General features: G+C 31.8%; 2 protein-coding genes and 1 pseudogene across 4 annotated transcripts; 1 reads left to right on the top strand and 2 right to left on the bottom strand.

Annotated features, from left to right (window-relative positions):
* Positions 1 to 579: 579 nt before the first annotated feature.
* LOC145064107 (uncharacterized) lies at positions 580 to 1,973 on the bottom strand. The gene is made up of 2 exons (XM_079011620.1): positions 1,106 to 1,973; positions 580 to 1,007 (listed from the first exon to the last, which is right to left on the bottom strand). The coding sequence occupies exons 1-2, from the start codon at positions 1,971 to 1,973 to the stop codon at positions 580 to 582; spliced, it is 1,296 nt and encodes a 431-aa protein (XP_078867746.1).
* Positions 1,974 to 4,829: 2,856 nt separating this feature from the next.
* Positions 4,830 to 9,095, top strand: LOC145061752 (Alg9-like mannosyltransferase family). 2 transcript variants are annotated; one of them, XM_079009304.1, is made up of 10 exons: positions 4,830 to 4,994; positions 5,478 to 5,722; positions 5,808 to 5,925; positions 6,008 to 6,112; positions 6,780 to 7,066; positions 7,418 to 7,699; positions 8,117 to 8,303; positions 8,372 to 8,523; positions 8,604 to 8,766; positions 8,873 to 9,095. In XM_079009304.1, exons 2-10 carry the CDS (start codon positions 5,508 to 5,510, stop codon positions 8,954 to 8,956), a joined length of 1,593 nt encoding a protein of 530 aa, XP_078865430.1. In that variant the 5' UTR covers positions 4,830 to 4,994; positions 5,478 to 5,507; the 3' UTR covers positions 8,957 to 9,095. The 2 variants fall into 2 exon arrangements, with proteins under 2 accessions (XP_078865430.1, XP_078865431.1); XM_079009305.1 differs by lacking the exons at positions 4,830 to 4,994; positions 5,478 to 5,722; positions 5,808 to 5,925; positions 6,008 to 6,112 and adding an exon at positions 6,140 to 6,659.
* A 5,313-nt stretch (positions 9,096 to 14,408) lies between these two features.
* On the bottom strand, positions 14,409 to 15,832 carry LOC145063490 (transcription factor IBH1-like 1 pseudogene; annotated as a pseudogene). The gene is made up of 2 exons (XR_013687974.1): positions 15,676 to 15,832; positions 14,409 to 15,217 (listed from the first exon to the last, which is right to left on the bottom strand). The product of XR_013687974.1 is annotated as a transcription factor IBH1-like 1 pseudogene (transcript).
* Between the last annotated feature and the right edge of the window lie 1,091 nt (positions 15,833 to 16,923).

Raw genomic sequence — 16,923 nt, 5'->3', positions numbered from 1 at the left:
CATCTCCAAGACTGTTCGATTTCTCCTCTCTACAACCCCGTTCTGTTGCGGGGAGTAGGGTGAGGTGTAGTGACGATTGAGCCCAGTCTCATCACAATATATGGTGAATTGGTTTGAGAGAAACTCTCCTCCCCGATCTATTCTAAACATTTTTAATTTTTCTCTAGTTTCTACTTCAACCTTTGTTCTAAAATTCTTGAAAACATGAAATGCCTCATCCTTTGATTTTAGCAGGTACACCCACATTACCGTGCTGTAATCATCCACCAGAAGCAAGAAGTACTTATTCCCAGTTGGTGTTGGTGGTGAGACTGGACCACATAGATCACTGTGGACAAGTTCCAGTCTTCTCTTTGCCCTGAAGTTTGTACATGAAGGGAATGGATGCCTCGTTTGCTTCCCCATGAGACATCCTTCACATGGTTTAGATGGAATCATCATATTGGGAATTCCCTCAACCAAACCTTTATCAGCCATTAATTTGAATGAGGTAAAGTTTACATGCCCTAGCCTTGTGTGCCATAGCCATGTTGGGTCTATAATTTCAGCAACTAAGTATCTTGAATTGACTTCTTCAAGTTAAATTTTATAAAGACGATTTTGTGAATTGTGTACCTTCATTAGCAGCCTTCCAGTGCTGTCATAAACCCAAAGGAATGGTTCTTTTATCTTAATCTCATCTCCTCCTTCTGATAACTGACCTAGACTGATAATGTTGCTGCATAAATCTGGTATGTAGCACACTTCTTCTAATCTTCTTATTTCACCATTTTTGCATTGGAAATCTATTGACCCCTTTCCTTCAATTCTAACTCTGGATTCATTCCCAAATTTGACATAACTCTGTATTTCTTTGTTCAGGTTTTGGAACTTCTTCTCATTACCACTCATGTGATTGCTCGCCCCTGTGTCGAGATACCATTGCCTTGACTGGTTTGTATCTCCACCTTTTGCCTTCAATTTTGGATGGACTTTCTCCTCATTCAGGAACACCTCACCAATTTCTTCTTTACTTTCCAGAACATCAACAGAAGTGCTGGTTCAGAATCTTCTTTTATCAAATTATTCTCATGGCTTATTTCCTTTCTTGGGTTTTTACACTCACCTGCATAATGGCCATATTCCTGGCAGTTATAGCACTGCACTGTGCTTTTGTCTTGACTTCCGGAGGCCCCATGACTTCCTTCCTTGCGGTGATTTGATCCACTTCTGCCACGACCAAGTCCTCCACCGTGTCTACCCCTGCCTCTGCCTCGTCCCCGTGAGCCTCCAAAACCTCCTCTATGAGATTTGGATTTGGAGTCACTATCTCCTTTCTTCTTATTTCTCTCTGACCACTCTTGGTGTGTCAAGAGAAGTTTTCGATTATCACTTTCGGTATGGCCCTTCATTCTTTCTTCATGTGCTTTTAATCTCCCAATTACTTCTTCTACTTTCATTTCATCTAGATTTCCAAATTGTTCCAGGGTTGAGGCTAATTGCAGGAATTTGGTTGATACATCCTTAAGCAGCTTCTTCACCACATAGGTTTCATCTACCGTATCACCCAGAGTGCGCATTGAACTCACAATGTTCTCTACTTTCACCGCAAATTCATCCACTCCTTCCGACTCTTTCATGGTGAGTGACTCAAACTCAGCCTTTAGAGTTTGTATTCTTGCTATTTTTACTCTGTCAGCCCCTACAAATCTTGTCTTCAGAGCCTCCCATGTCTCTTTGGCTGTTTTATTTTCAGCCAACGACATCAAGAGATCTTTAGGTATCCCTTGATAAATAACTGCTAATGTTATTTTGTCTTTCTTTGCATCAACAACTGTGTTTGAATTTATGGGCTCTACTGCATCCCACACACCATGAGCTTGCATGAAGACCTGCATCTTGATTGCCCATGCTCCATAGTTGGTTCTTGATAACATTAGATAGTGGAGAGTAATTTGACCATCTTTGTCGTCATTCCCATTGTTTCCTGCCATCTCTTCACGAGATTGGTACTTGGGCATGCACCGGGATTCGCTCTGATACCAGATGTTGGTATTTTGCAGGGGTAATAAAGACTTTTATTACCAAGATAGGAAATAAAACACGGCAAAAGGAAGACTGCACAAGGGACAAAACTTGACAGAATACAGGGGAGGGTAAAACTGGAATAAACACTTTAGCAAAAGCTGCACAATGAACAGAGAGTCACAGAGAAGAAGTAATAGCACACTGGATAAATTGAGGCAGAAGTGTTCTTTATTCACTGAACAAAACAAATTAAGTGGGGATACATTCAACGTACATTTTCCTCTACTTTTAATCTAAAAGCTACTGGAAAAAAGGAAATAAACTTAACTACTTCCTAAAGACTAGGACCACTCACTGGTCACTTTGATTTATTCAAGGGCCTAAGTAAAACGTGCATACTACATAAAAATAATTGAATTACTTTTAACAATCTAAAGTGTAATCATATATAAACTAAATTTTAATATTAAAATAATATTTTTACTTCTACTTATAAAGTTATGTCTTTTTAACTTTTAATATATTATACTTAATTTATTAGTTTTAATATATTATTGGTTGTAAACCATTATCATTTTAAAGATAAAATTTTGGAACAATTTGTATAAAATATGTAAATTATTAATTTGAATATAACATTAGTGGGTCAACTTATATATAAATTTTAGTTTAACTTAAACAACCAAAAGAATATTTTGTAAATAGTTAAAAGTGATTAATTGTAGTGTCTTTCTAATAATGATTATAAGTTGGTTAATAACGTTAAATAAATATCAAACCTAAAGTGTAATAATAAATATACTAAATTTCAATTTTAAAATAATATCTTTTACTTCTACTTATAAAGTTATGTCTTTAACTTTTAACATATTATACTTAATTTATTAATTTAATATGTTGTTGTTTAAAAACCATTACCAGTTTAAAGCTACAACTTTTGAATAGTTTGAACAAAATACTTAAATTATTAATTTAACTATAACATTACATTGTCATCTTAAATATAAATTTCAGTTCCACTTAAAAAACCAAAGAATATTTTGTAAATACTTAAAAATGATAAAATTGTAGTGATAAATACAAAAACTAAATTGTAATCTCTATTTAACTAAAATATTTCCTACATATATTTTTATAATCATTAAAAGTTTTCAAATAAGGAGCTTAAAATAACTTACAATAATAATAGTCAAAAACAACTCTATATAAATGATTATATTGTTACCTTTAAAATCAAAAAAATAATGTTTGATGTTTTAAATAATTATAATGATAGAAATTAAAACGTTAAGCAAATAAATTTTGAAAAATTAATTAACAATAACAACAACAATAAATAACATTAAGTCATATATTATATTTAATTATATTCATGTATAACTCGCGGATAAAAGTCATTCAAACGATTGAGATTATGCAGGTATAATAGATGTATATATTATCATATAGTTTCAAAATAATGAATATATTATATCAATTTAGTATACCAATTATTATAACAAATTTAACAAAAAAGTTATTGATATATTTAAAAAAAACATATATCAGCCAATTTTTTAATGTTATCCGCCCACAAATATATATATATATATATATATATATATATATATATATATATATATATAGGGTAAAGTGAATATACCTAACAACCTTATATAAGCTTAGGTACCTAACCACATTATACTACATTGTTTTGCATTATATTTCCATTGCAATCGTCTAAGGTTCTTAAACTTCAACCCTTAACTTAATTTACTTCCAAGATTTTCAAACATTCACCATTATATTCCTCCTACACCATTTGATTTGTAACAGTAGTATATGAAGCCCACCAGGGGGTCTCCGATAGGAAGACATCATTTGAAGGAAGATAATGATGAAAATCCAAAGATTTTGGAAGCAATCAAGTTATGATGTTGAATTTTAAGAACTTTGGGTGATTACAATGCAAATATGATAGAAAATTACGTTGTATGATGTGGTTAGGTACCTAAGCTTATATAAGGTTGTTAGGTATATTCACTTTACTCATATATATATATATATATATATATATATATATATATATATATATTGCGGACGAATAACATGAAAATATCGGCTCCCATATATCAATCCAACAAAAATATTAGATTTTTTCTTGAAAATAAATAAATAAATAAATAATAAGAACCAAGAACTAACGATACCATCCTAAAGTTTTTGAAAATGATGTTTTTGAAAAAAAAAATATTTAGGTGATGATATGGTTTTAACAATATTTACCAAATAAGGTGGGGAAAATGACTTATAAGGGTAACAATGTTTCAAAAACGTTCAAAAAATACCATCAAAGTTTTATATGTAAGAATCAACTTCAAGATGAGAGTATAACTTACATGAAGATGAACCCTAAAGGAATCAACTTCAGATTTTGTTGAAGGATTGTTGATCGATGAAACCCAAGAGGAATCGACTTCCCCCTCTTTCCCTCTCTTTCGGCCATTGACGAGTAATGAGCCAAAATACCACGTATGCTTCACTTAATCGATGTATACTCCATATCATTTTCTTTTTTCTTTTAATTTTGTTTAACAGGTAAAATCAAATTGGTAACCTACATCTGCCGGTTACCATTAGGTACAATTTGAACAAAAGATAAACTTGGTTGGTGTTTTTTATGCATAACCTATAATTGGATGGTATTTTTTAACACTTAAAATTTGGATAGTATTTTTTGAACATTTTTTAAACATTATAAGTCATTTTCCCAATAAGGTGATTTAGGTGTTTAGTAAAAGAGAAAAATAAAAAATAAAAAATAAAAAAAACGTGCCCTACTCTCATGTTTACTGAACGAACACACCACCACAACGGGAAGAAATACGAAATCACCCCCATCAACTCCATCTCCGGCCACAGTTCCAGCTGGCCGCTCCACCTCCAGCGACAACATTAGGCGGCGACTTCTCCTCCGGCCACGCCTCCAGCCGGTGATTTCATCTCTGGTTTGATTTTCAACTCAATCTCAGCTTCGATTATAATGCTTCAATCTTCAATTTATGCCTTTTTTTAGGTTTATTAAATATATATTTTTGAAATTTCATCTTCATTCTACTAGATTCGCACTTGATTAAGTTACAATTTTGAAGTTTCTTGTCTGCATTTGTGAGCTACTGTCGAAATTTACATCGAATATATCAGGTGCTCGAAATTTACATGATTAGGTTAGATTTCTGAATTATATCATGTGTGGGTTATAACAAGCTGAGGTTAGGCTTCAATGTTATCTGTTTCCGATTTCTGAGTTGTTTTCTTATTTCTGAGTTTCTACACAGTCTGATTTCTGAGTTGTTTTCTGATTATAATTGATGGTTGGGTTATAAAAAGCCATTGTTCGTTTAGATTCAAATAAATTTATGGTTATAACACAAATTTATTTTGATGGGTTTATACTTGAAGTTTTGTTATGCCTTTCTTCCTTCATGTAGGTATAACACTTTAGTGTCATCAATTCAATAATGAGAAAACGAACAAAAGCTGCTGAATTTTCACATGGAGATGAAGCATCAAATCCCAAATCTTTTCAAGAAGATAGAAATCAATTTCCATCATCCAAGAAAATCTTTTTAATTTGTTTAATTTTCAGAATCACAAATTCTTTATTTGTGCAAACATATTTCAACCCAGATGAACACTGGCAAGCTCTCGAAGTTGCACATAGAATTACATTTGGGTATTATCTATTTCTTTCATTTGAGTTTATATATGTTTTTTTTTGTATAAAATATAAATATTCAACTTTATTTATTAATTGACAGATATGGACATTTAACATGGGAGTGGACAAAAGGGATACGAAGCTATTTGCATCCAATGATATTTGCAGTTCTATATAAAGTTCTTTCACTTTTACATCTTGATACTCCATTGTTCATGGTAAAATACTTTTCTTTATTGTGATTCATACGTGTTCATCTTATGTAAAAAAGATTAATTTACTTTTCTACCCTTTTCATAGATAAAAGCTCCAAGACTATTTCAATCTTTGTTGTCTGCCTTTGGTGATCTCTACTTGTTCAAACTCTCTCATGTCCTGTATGGTGGCCATGTTGCCCAATGGGCTGTATCCTTTTATTTCACATGTTTTTTATATTTAGGTTAAATTTCAAGCCTTGGTGTTCATTGTCTATGCAAAAGACGAAAATGCCCTTCTCCTTACCATTGAAATTTCTGTATTGTGTCCATATTGCCCATTGGGCTGTATCCTTTTGTTTCACATTCTTTTTACATTTAGGTTAATTTTCAAGCCTTTGTGTCCATTGTTTATGCAAAAGACGAAAATGCCCTTCTCCTTACCATTGAAATTTGTGTATTGTGTCCATGTTGCCCATTGGGCTGTATCCTTTTGTGTCACATGCTCTTTATATTTAGGTTAAATTTCAAGCCTTGGTATCCATTGTCTATGCAAAAGACAAAAATGCCCTTCTCCTAACCATTGAAATTTCTGTATGTGTCCATGTTTCCCAATGGGCGGTATCATTTTGTGTCACATCCTCTTTATATTTAGGTTAACTTTCAAGCCTTGGTGTCCATTGTTTATGCAAAAGACGAAAATGCCCTTCTCCTTACCATTGAAATTTCTGTATTGTGTCCATATTGCCCATTGGGCTGTATCCTTTTATTTCACATACTTTTTACATTTAGGTTAATTTTCTAGCCATGGTGTCCATTGTCTATGCAAAAGACGAAAATGCCCTTCTTCTTGTATATTTTGCTTAACTTTATTTCAGCTTTTTGCACAGTTAACAAACTGGTTTATGTTTTACTGTATCACACGAACATTATCAAATAGTTTGGAGACTGTTCTTACAGTTGTTAGTCTCTACTACTGGCCCAGTTTGAGGACCAATTTGACCAAAATGCCCCCAGGTTCTAGAACCTGGGCTTTGCTTGCAGCTGCTTTAGCCTGTGCCATTCGCCCCACAAGTGCTATCATTTGGGTTTATGTTGGAATTACCGAGTTTTTTGGGTCCCACAATAAGCTCAAATTCATTTTTCTTCAAGTTGTGCCAATTGGGTAAGTCTTAAATACAAGAAATAAAACTTTATTTTCATTCATTTGTTTAATACTAAATACATTAATTAGCAACTTACTTTCATATATTTGTATATTGTTGTATCCTTCTTTCCATTTTATTATCCATTCACTTAAGCAAAACTTTATAGCATAATGAGGGAATCACTTGTAGTATAAGGGTATTTTGGGCATTTTAGGTATAATTTCTGTCAACTTACAAGTATGTTGCTGTAATGATTGTTGCTATTTCTTGCATTTAGCCCTAAGATTAACATGCATAGATTTGCTTAAATTGTTATGTTTCTGACTTTTTTTATTTTTATTTTTTAATTTTTTTTTAAAAAAAATCAGGTATGTTGTGCTTGGATTGACTTTCATATTGGATAGATTGATGTATGGTTCATGGGTTTTAGTGCCTTTAAACTTTTTAAAGTTTAATTTTCTTTCATCTGGAGGTGACTATTATGGAACTCACCCATGGCACTGGTATTTCACCCAGGGATTTACAGTCATGATATTTACCTTTTTACCCTTTATGGTGCTTGGCATCATTCAGTCTAAAAACTGGAAGCTTTCTGGACTCATTTTGTGGGTTTTAGCCCTTTATAGTGTTTTAGGGCACAAAGAATTCAGGTACGCATATCCAAATTTCCTATTTTTTATAAAGTTTAGGGGGCATTTGGTTTGCTAGACTCCTTAGGAATTGGAATTCAGTTTCAAACTTTGAATCCTCCCTTATTTGTGTAAATGACTAAAATACCCTTTTATGTGTTACTATTATCATTATAGTATGTATTTTCCCTTCAAGAAAACATTTCTTTCATATTTTTTTTTTGATTGCAGATAAATTCAGTTTCAAATATGCTCCCTTATTTGTTTAAATGACTAAAATACCCTTTTATTCCAATTCTTCCCAAGACATTCTGCAAACCAAACACTCAGAGTTGTTTCATTTTAAATATTTTGTTTATAATAAAAACAAATTAGAAAAGTTTATTACTAACATTTTTTTTTTTTTTTTAACTCATCTTCTAAAACCACAACTAACAGGTTTGTCCTACCTGTGCTTCCACTAGCTTTATTATTCTCTGGTTATTCATTAGCAAAATTAAGCCAACAACATTCATCCAATAAAAAAAGCAACAAAAATAAAAGCTTCTGGAAGATAAAACCAGCACTTTTTTTCTTACTCGTAACAAATATCCCCATGGCTCTTTACATGACTATGGTTCATCAGGTACATCTCCTTCTTTAAAATCCCCAAATTGCCCTTCCACTAAACTTACGCTAAAAATTAATATCCAGAGAGGAACTGAAGATGTCATGAATTATCTAGCAAAAGAAGCTAATCAAAGAAACGTGAAAAGCATTTTATTCTTAATGCCATGTCATTCTACTCCCTTCTATTCAACTTTACATCACAATATTCCTATGCGTTTCTTGGATTGTTCTCCAAGGTATACATAATTACATACACATCGACACTATTTTTCGTAATGTAACTAATTACCAGGGTATTTTCGTAATTTCTTATCAGCGAAATTAAGGGAATCCAAGATGAGTCAGACCGGTTTGTAATGGATCCAATTGGTTTCGTATCAGAATATGTAAAAAACTGGGCCCCACCAAGTCATATTGTGTTATTTGATACAGAAGAGAAATATATTAAAGACTTCCTTTTCTCACATTCTTTCAAAGAGGTATAGTTGTTATATACTTATATTAATTAAATTACTTATAAGTTATAACACTTCCTTTTTTTTATTTATTTAATTATTTAAACGAAATTTGTGTTGTGATTTTTAGATAAAAAGATTCTTTCATGCTCATTTTAAGGTGGATCGAGATCTTCAAGCGTCAGTTGTTGTGTATGCTCTTTTAGACCAGTGACATTTTATATTTATTTTAATCTCGTTACACGAAGCCTAATTTGTTAAGTATTACTATTAATTAGCCTTTATGTTTTGTTAAAATTTTGTTATGTATTCTTGATCTTATGTATAAAAGACGTGAATGAGCTTTTTAATTATTGATGATAATCTTAGAATACTTGTCTTTAGTTAAAACAAAATGATAAATGGAAGCCATATGATATCATCTATGTTAATAATTTGAGTAAATTACATTAATGGTCCCTATGGTTTGGGATAATATATGTGTTTGGTCACTAATTTATTTTTTAACTTGAAAAGTCCTTACTGTTTGTTTTTGTTATGCGCTTGGTCCCTACTGTTTGTTTTTGTTACGCGATTGGCCTCTGTCCTACCTAAAAAGACTATTATTTAAATAGGAAAAAATGGTGCGATATGTAAGGTAAGGTGAAGGTGAGGGGGGTTGAGGTGTGTTTATTTAAATATTTTAAAAAATCAAGGCTAAAATAGTTTTTTTAGGTAAGATAGGGACCAAACGTGTAACAGAAACAAACAGTAAAGACCTTCCGAGTTAAAAAATAAACTAGAGATCAAACGCGTAAATTACCCTAAACCATAAGGATAATTGGATAATTTTTATTGGATGTAACTCGATATTTTATTTTCTCCACGTAAGCATACAACTACTTTTCTTAACTTCTAGAATTTTTCTCAAATTATTTTGATAGGATTCTAGAAATCAAATTGACATCGTGTTTTTGAAGGATTTTTATTGGTAGAGTTGATAAATGAGTTATTTGTTTAAATAAACAGAATAGTTATTTATTTATTTTTTATTTTTATAGATAATACCATAGAACTAGGATGTTAAGATGGTCTGATATCACCTCTTTTGTCTTTTTTTTTTATTCTCTAAGTATTAGTTTTCTAAACCATAAGAAATTCATTATTTCTACTAAAAAAATCCTATGCATAGCCTAAATGATTGTCGATGTTTGTTGAAATAGGGCCTAAATTTTTTGACTAATCAACTAAAAATCAAGCAATGCAGATCACAAAAAGCCTAATAAAGCATTGAAACCTCTTCGATTTATCTCGAATTATGTATAACATCGTGACATTTATGTTTGTTTGTTCCATTGTGATCTTTTACAATAATGGCAAGTCGAATGTAAGCATTCTTGGAGATCATTCCAATTTGATCTTGAGACAACACTCTTATTACATGCCTTGCTACATGCATGACAAAAGTCCAAGATGATAACAATCAAATAAGAAGATGTTTACGATTATTTTATGCTTTTCATCTTTTTTGTGTTTGTAATTGTAATTGGCATCAATCGCTAACAATTGCATTCAAGAAAGTGTCAACCGAAGTGTCAAGGGTAGGTAAAACAAGTCTTGAATGTGATACATTTAAATTGCAAAGATGGGTGGTCCTAACATATTTTTGGGCTGTGGCGAGAGGAAATAAAAAGACCTTTCAAAGGCATAATTATAACCAAAAAAATTATAAAATTTTATTAACTTAAAGAAAGATGGGTTTTCTAGTTTTTTTAGAACCAATTTATAAAAATCTATTAATTAAAAGAAAGATACTTTTTGTATATTATTTAGATAAAAAAATCATTAATAATAATATTAAGATCAATCTTGTATAACATATCTTTATCTAAGCAAATAGTAGGGAAATCATTCAACATTTCTTCTCACATTGCTGAGGTTATCTAATTTTTTAATAACTTAAACTTTGAAATCTTTTTATTTACCGAAGATACAATGAAAACATAGTTAATAAGATTATATATGCAATGCGATTCTAACCGTTAAGACTTAAGAGCTGATATGATCTAATCAACTAATGCATTCTATAATTGCTTGATTTCTTCATACTTCGTTGGTTTATAATTTGTCGATTTGATATTCACCATTTTTTGATGCACCTACCTATCTAATTCTTTTTGAACAACGATATATATATATATATATATATATATATATATATATATATATATATATATATATATATATATATATATATATATGATGTTGCTTATTTTGGATTCTAGTAATGTGTGAAATTTAGGCCTTTGAATTTGGTTATATCCCGTTTCCTATAATTTATCTTATTTTTACTTAAAAATAGACATTATATATCAATATTATATAACCCATGAAGTTTTTGGGCCACTTGAAAAAATGGGCCGTCTGACCTGATTGCAAGTAATCTTGGAATGGATAGTTTTTAAGAGTTATTTGACCTACCCTTTTAACATTTTTGGTGACAACATTGTTCAAGATTTGGGAAAATGATTTAGGAGGGTAACTACCTTTTATCCGTGTTCACATATTGACAACTTCTTCTTTTTTGTACATAATAAAGCAACTAACTTGTTTTAACTGTTTAAATTACATCAATATTACCGGCTAAAACAGGTAACTCAAAGGGAAAATGACTTCGGAGTGTAACTACCTCTTATCCGTGTTCACATATTGGCAACTTCTTATTTTTTGTACATACGAAAGCAACTAACTTGTTTTAACTGTGTAACATTCCAAAAATCATGACCAAAAATTTCGTTTTTAATTTAATACTAAAACCATAATTGTCAAACCATTAATTTAATACTCGGCATTGGGCCTCGCCCGACATAAGTCTCCGCCTGACATCGAGCCCCGCTCAGTATACAGATCTATCTCTCTTAGGCCCCGCCTGTCTCCGGGCCCCGCCCGCTAAACACATACAATCATATAACATGCTAACATATAAAGAAATATATTTTACTGTATCCCTGTCCTAAGAAACATACTCTGCTAATAATGAGATATGAAACTTTGTCCGTACTCAGCTAGTTCCAGCCAAGTCTTTAGCAGTGCAAGGTGAGTCTCCTCACTGTGTGAATGGGTCTAAGGCCACAATGCCAGCCCATGTAGTCTATGAGTAGGAAGACCCGGGGGTTAGCCCTAGGCATTGTATGCTAATATGTTATTCCAGACCAAGGTCTGATGTCAGGCGGGTGCCCGAGGAATGTTTACATGTTAGATTATACTTGTTGTCCATGTGATACGTGTATGTGCCGGGTAGAGAGGTGAGTGTGGGCGAGGTCCTGTATCTCATCACTAGCCGAGTACGAACGATGTTCTGTATCTCATTATTAGGAGAGTATGTTTCTTAGGACAGAGATACAGTAGAGTGTTTATTTATGTGTTAGCATGTTATATGATTGTATGTGTTTAGCGAGCGGGGCCCGGAGACAAGGCGGGACCTAAGAGAGACAGATCTGTATACCGAGCGGGGCTCGATGCCGGGCGAGGCCCAATGCCGGAGTATTAAATTAATGGTTTGACAATTATGGTTTTAGTATTAAATTAAAAACAAAATTTTTGATCATGATTTTTGGGATGTTACACAATTAAAACAAGTTACTTGTTTTCTTATGTACAAAAAATAAAAAGTTGGCAATATGTGAACACAGATAATAGGTAGTTACCCTCCTAAGTCGTTTACCCTTTGAGTTACCTGTTTTAGCCGGTAATATTTGTGTAATTTAAACAGTTAAAACAAGTTAGTTGCTTTATTATGTACAAAAAAGAAGAAGTTGCCAATATGTGAACACGGATAAGAGGTAGTTACCCTCCTAAGTCATTTTCCCTCAAGATTTCTTGATATCTATAGGTAGGGGTGGTTCTTAGTGGGTGCCAAGAGTGACACGGACAATGTCTGTTTTTTCTGTACGTAATGAAAAGAATTCGAAGTTTCTTTTTACCTATTGTGTAACTATGTAAAAAAAATTGTACAACTAGGTCGACCTTTTTCCAGAAAAAAAAAATTATGCCACACCTAATATCAGTTCTTGCGTCTGGCCTGCTATTAGGATAGCAATAGCTTTCCAATTTCGTTCAACAAAGTCCACGATTGAAATGTCAAATGGTAAGTAAATGTACTCTTAAACATGATGCATTTATATTGCAACTAATTTTCAAATTCATGATGTTTAAGAGTTTGTTTGTTTGTTTAGAAAAACCTACTCAGATCGTTTTTTGTTGCGCGGTGCAGCGTACGCGCAACACTTGCCCTCTCTCAACAATTTGCTTTTTGGAAGACTTCAGACTACAAAACTTCTATACGGTGCAAGATTTGACTTGTCTGTTCAAACTTCTTCAACTTTCATTTTTTTACAAATTATTTTTTAGAAATTTAGTATAACTTGATATTTTTTTTAAACTTTGATTTACAGATTTGATACAATTTCTTTTTATATTTACATAACTTTTTATAACTTGATTTTTTTTTACCATTTTTTAATAATATTTTCATTTTCGGTTGCATCTTTTTTAACATGTGTGATTCTTTTATGGATTTTCTAGACATTGTTTGTAATATTTTCTTAATATTTTTATAATTTTTTTTATGTTCTTTAAAATTAGTTTTTTTTTTTTTAGAAAAAAGATAGATATCTTCTTTTATACTTTTGTAGATCTTTTTAGAAATTTTATATTTTTGTTTTTTTATTTTTTTTAGTATTCTTTCAATGTTTAAAAACTAGAATTATAAAAATTTCGAATGTTAAGAACTATTTTTGATTTATAAAATCAGTCTATTTGAATTTTAGTTTATTACAGCAGCATGTAGATGTTAAAAAAACACACACATTTTTTTATTATAGGCTATAGACGTTTGATCCACCTCTTCTGCTGCAGATGGTTGCAGAAGTGATCCGCAGACTTCATTCTTTGGAAAAACAAAAAACACCCTAGAGTAGTTTTACTCATAGTTTGACATTTCAATTGTTGATATTGTTGCAAATACATATATACTAAACTACTCTTAAGTTATTTCACATATGTCCACAGTGAGATTTGAACCTTCGACCTCAAGAAGGGAAGACAATACCGAATACTACTAGGGTAGAAGGCCTTTGGTGGTTTGATATTGTTGACTAATATTTTTAAAACAATTGACTGTGTCATAATAGTTAGTTTAAGGAATTTTCTTTCCTTTTTTCGGTTAGTAACCCGTAACTTTTTAATTGTTTAACATTTGGTTTTAAAGATGGTTCAGATTATAGACAGAAATTAGCCACCATTGTATTAGCCAGTAAATAATTTTCGTTGTTAATATGACGCTAACAGTTTCACTGGTAGATCTGTGTCAATATTAAAGATCTACGCATCACACATATAAAGGGGGGGGGGGGGGGGGTATTAATTAGTGGCCATTCATGGCTCACGAGCATTACCTTATGCATATATTAAATCAACCATTACTCCTCTTGACATTATTCAAGACACTTGCATCATGTAAAAAGCCAACACCTGTCTCAATTTTGTACTTCACATTCAATATTTTCAAACAACTCAAAGACAAATTAACAACCTGAGAATAGAATGAAATCAACTTACAAAAGTCCTTAGCTAAATCAAGAAAATGTATACTTATTCTTGATGCTAGCAAGAAAAACAAGCTCCCAGTCCTTAATTTAGAACTAACATGTAAATAACTTTTTTAAACTTTAACCGGAGATGATCAATGAAAGTAAAGAACTACATTTTCTCAAAAATCATCAACCAAAGTCGCAGTTTTTGATCCTGTACATGATTTTGGTTCAAGAAATCGAGCCTTAGTTAAGTTTCTCGATCCTGTTGTTTTTGAGATACAAAAGAAAAATAAAGCTATGTATTAATCGACTATGGGTGAATTACTTTCATTCAAAACCTCGGTTGCATTCACGAGATTTCTCATGACATCAACTTGTACCCTAAGGGAAAGGATGTAGTCTAATGCTTCTTTGATGAGGGAGAATTCATCCATGGCTTCTCCACCAGGTACAAGTCTTTTAAGAACTTGGGTTCTCTTTTTTACCAATCTTTTTGCAATATAAGTAGCTAAATTGGATGTAGGAGGAAACGTCTTTTTTGCTCTTTGAGCAACACTACAACACTTTTTCAAGATCTTCTTGCTTCGAAACCTCTTATGGAGAGCGATCATTTTGCAAACAGCTGCAGTCTTTTGTGGGATGAACCTTGACTTGTGGCTTAATAAATTATCCATGAGAATAGAGTTTTCTTCGTATTTCATAGCATCAGAAATTACTGCATTGCTCCAAGAAGTTGTGGCATTTTTGGCAGAAGCCATAGCAATATCTGCACAAAACTTTATCTTCTTCTTTCTCTCCAAAACATCCATTTTCTTTGAAGAACAACATATCTGAAGACCCTTAAACCATTTCTTGATGAATTCCCTCTTAAGCTTGCTAGAGGTATGCATTACTATAATTCCCTACAACAATCAACAAGTTAAAAGTTAATTAAATAAATGATCAAAATGCGTTCTTGATGAAAAATATTGGAATCGAATTATAATTTCATTATAGTCATGCAGAAACAATCATCTTTTGAAATTCTTTCCTCACATGCAACAAAAAACTCAAGAAAATAAATTAAACAAATCAACTAAACACCTTCAACAATACAAAAACTGCAAAAACAATGACCAATTCAACATTTTCGAAAGCCTTGCAGATTCGATTCAACTGTGTATCATACAAAAACTTTCGAGTTTTACTATATATTCGTCGAGTATATATGCTAAAAGCCTGAAGTGAAAACATGCATTCAAGGATGAACTTAAAGATCTTGACCTATAGAGCTCCATAGAGAATGTGGATCGACATGTTCATGCAAAACATCATACAAGACCACATGAAAAGAGTCATAAACTTTGCAATGTATGTGTACCTTCCTAAGGTTGAATGAATAAAGTGGTACTGATATCTTCAATATCTTCTATTGTTAAACATCCATTGGAGGTCAAGGTCTATAGGAGAAAAAAGCGGTTGTTGCAGAGACAATATGTAGGAGAGAGAGAGAGAGAGAGAGAGAGAGAGAGAGAGAGAGAGAGAGAGAGAGAGAGAGAGAGAGAGAGAGAGAGAGAGAGAGAGAGAGAGAGAGATGAATGAGAATTAGAGTTGAAGGCTTTATTTATTTGTTTTTTTCTCGAAAGAGAAAAAGAGAGGGAAGGTGGTGGGGTTAAGAGGGAAAGACACAGCACATGCAACCACATGGGTGTATAGGCCTACAATCCCCATAAAACCCTAAATCTTCTATTTCACAATTTTTTATAGAAACTAAATATTTTTAATATTTAATTAAACAATTCCAGATTTTTACTTTTATATCGGAGATTCAATTAATATATTGTTTAATAGAAAATTTGAATGAAACATGATTCTCCAAATAACATTTAATTTAATTAATAAATTAAGTGTGTGACCATATATATATATATATATATATATATATATATATATATATATATATATATATATATATATATATATAGGTTATAATGTGGATACACAATTATTGTGCGGACGTGTGAACAGTGTTATTCTATAAGAATAACTAAGAGAATATGTTGTTTAGTAATATGAATACGTTCAACCTCACACAACTATCGTCATTTTCATGTATTTTCAGTAATTCTTATTCATTTTTGTTCTTACGCATCGTTTTTCACTCATTTTCATTCTTACAGAATACGACTCAATAAACATTGTGACAACATTCTGACAAAATTAGAATAATAAAAAAAATCTATAATAACCTTATAAACGATTTAATTAGTAAGAATATGTGATAATAACAATAATTATATAAGATTGAACGTATTCACATTATCAAACAACATATTTTATTTGTCATTCTCACAGAATAACACTGTCCACACGCTCGCTCAATATATGTCAATCCACATTTGAACCTAGGTCTCTCTCTCTCTCTCTCTCTCTCTCTATATATATATATATATATATATATATATATATATATATATATATATAGTTAGGATTAAATCTGAACTATATATATTGTGTGAATGTATGACTACTCTTGTCTCTTGGATTAAAAGAAATAAATGATTATGATTTGAGGGTACATGTTATCAGGGCCGGCTCAACCGGTTAGGGGGCTCTAAGCGACCAAAAA

The sequence above is a fragment of the Lactuca serriola genome, chromosome 7, assembly GCF_051521515.1.
Source record: "Lactuca serriola cultivar US96UC23 chromosome 7, Lser_US96UC23_V15, whole genome shotgun sequence".
NCBI lineage: Eukaryota > Viridiplantae > Streptophyta > Magnoliopsida > Asterales > Asteraceae > Lactuca > Lactuca serriola.
Note: the sequence above shows the minus strand (reverse complement) of the source record. Positions and strands in the feature narration are given on the sequence as shown.

Coding starts and splice junctions, on each gene's coding strand:
- LOC145061752 (XM_079009304.1), top strand. CDS start 5,508: ATGAGAAAACGAACAAAAGCTGCTGAATTTTCACATGGAGATGAAGCA. Junction 7,700..8,116: donor TTAGGGCACAAAGAATTCAG/GTACGCATATCC, acceptor CACAACTAACAG/GTTTGTCCTACCTGTGCTTC. Junction 8,304..8,371: donor ACATGACTATGGTTCATCAG/GTACATCTCCTT, acceptor ATTAATATCCAG/AGAGGAACTGAAGATGTCAT.
- LOC145064107 (XM_079011620.1), bottom strand. CDS start 1,973: ATGGCAGGAAACAATGGGAATGACGACAAAGATGGTCAAATTACTCTC. Junction 1,008..1,105: donor GGAATATGGCCATTATGCAG/GTGAGTGTAAAA, acceptor TGGAAAGTAAAG/AAGAAATTGGTGAGGTGTTC.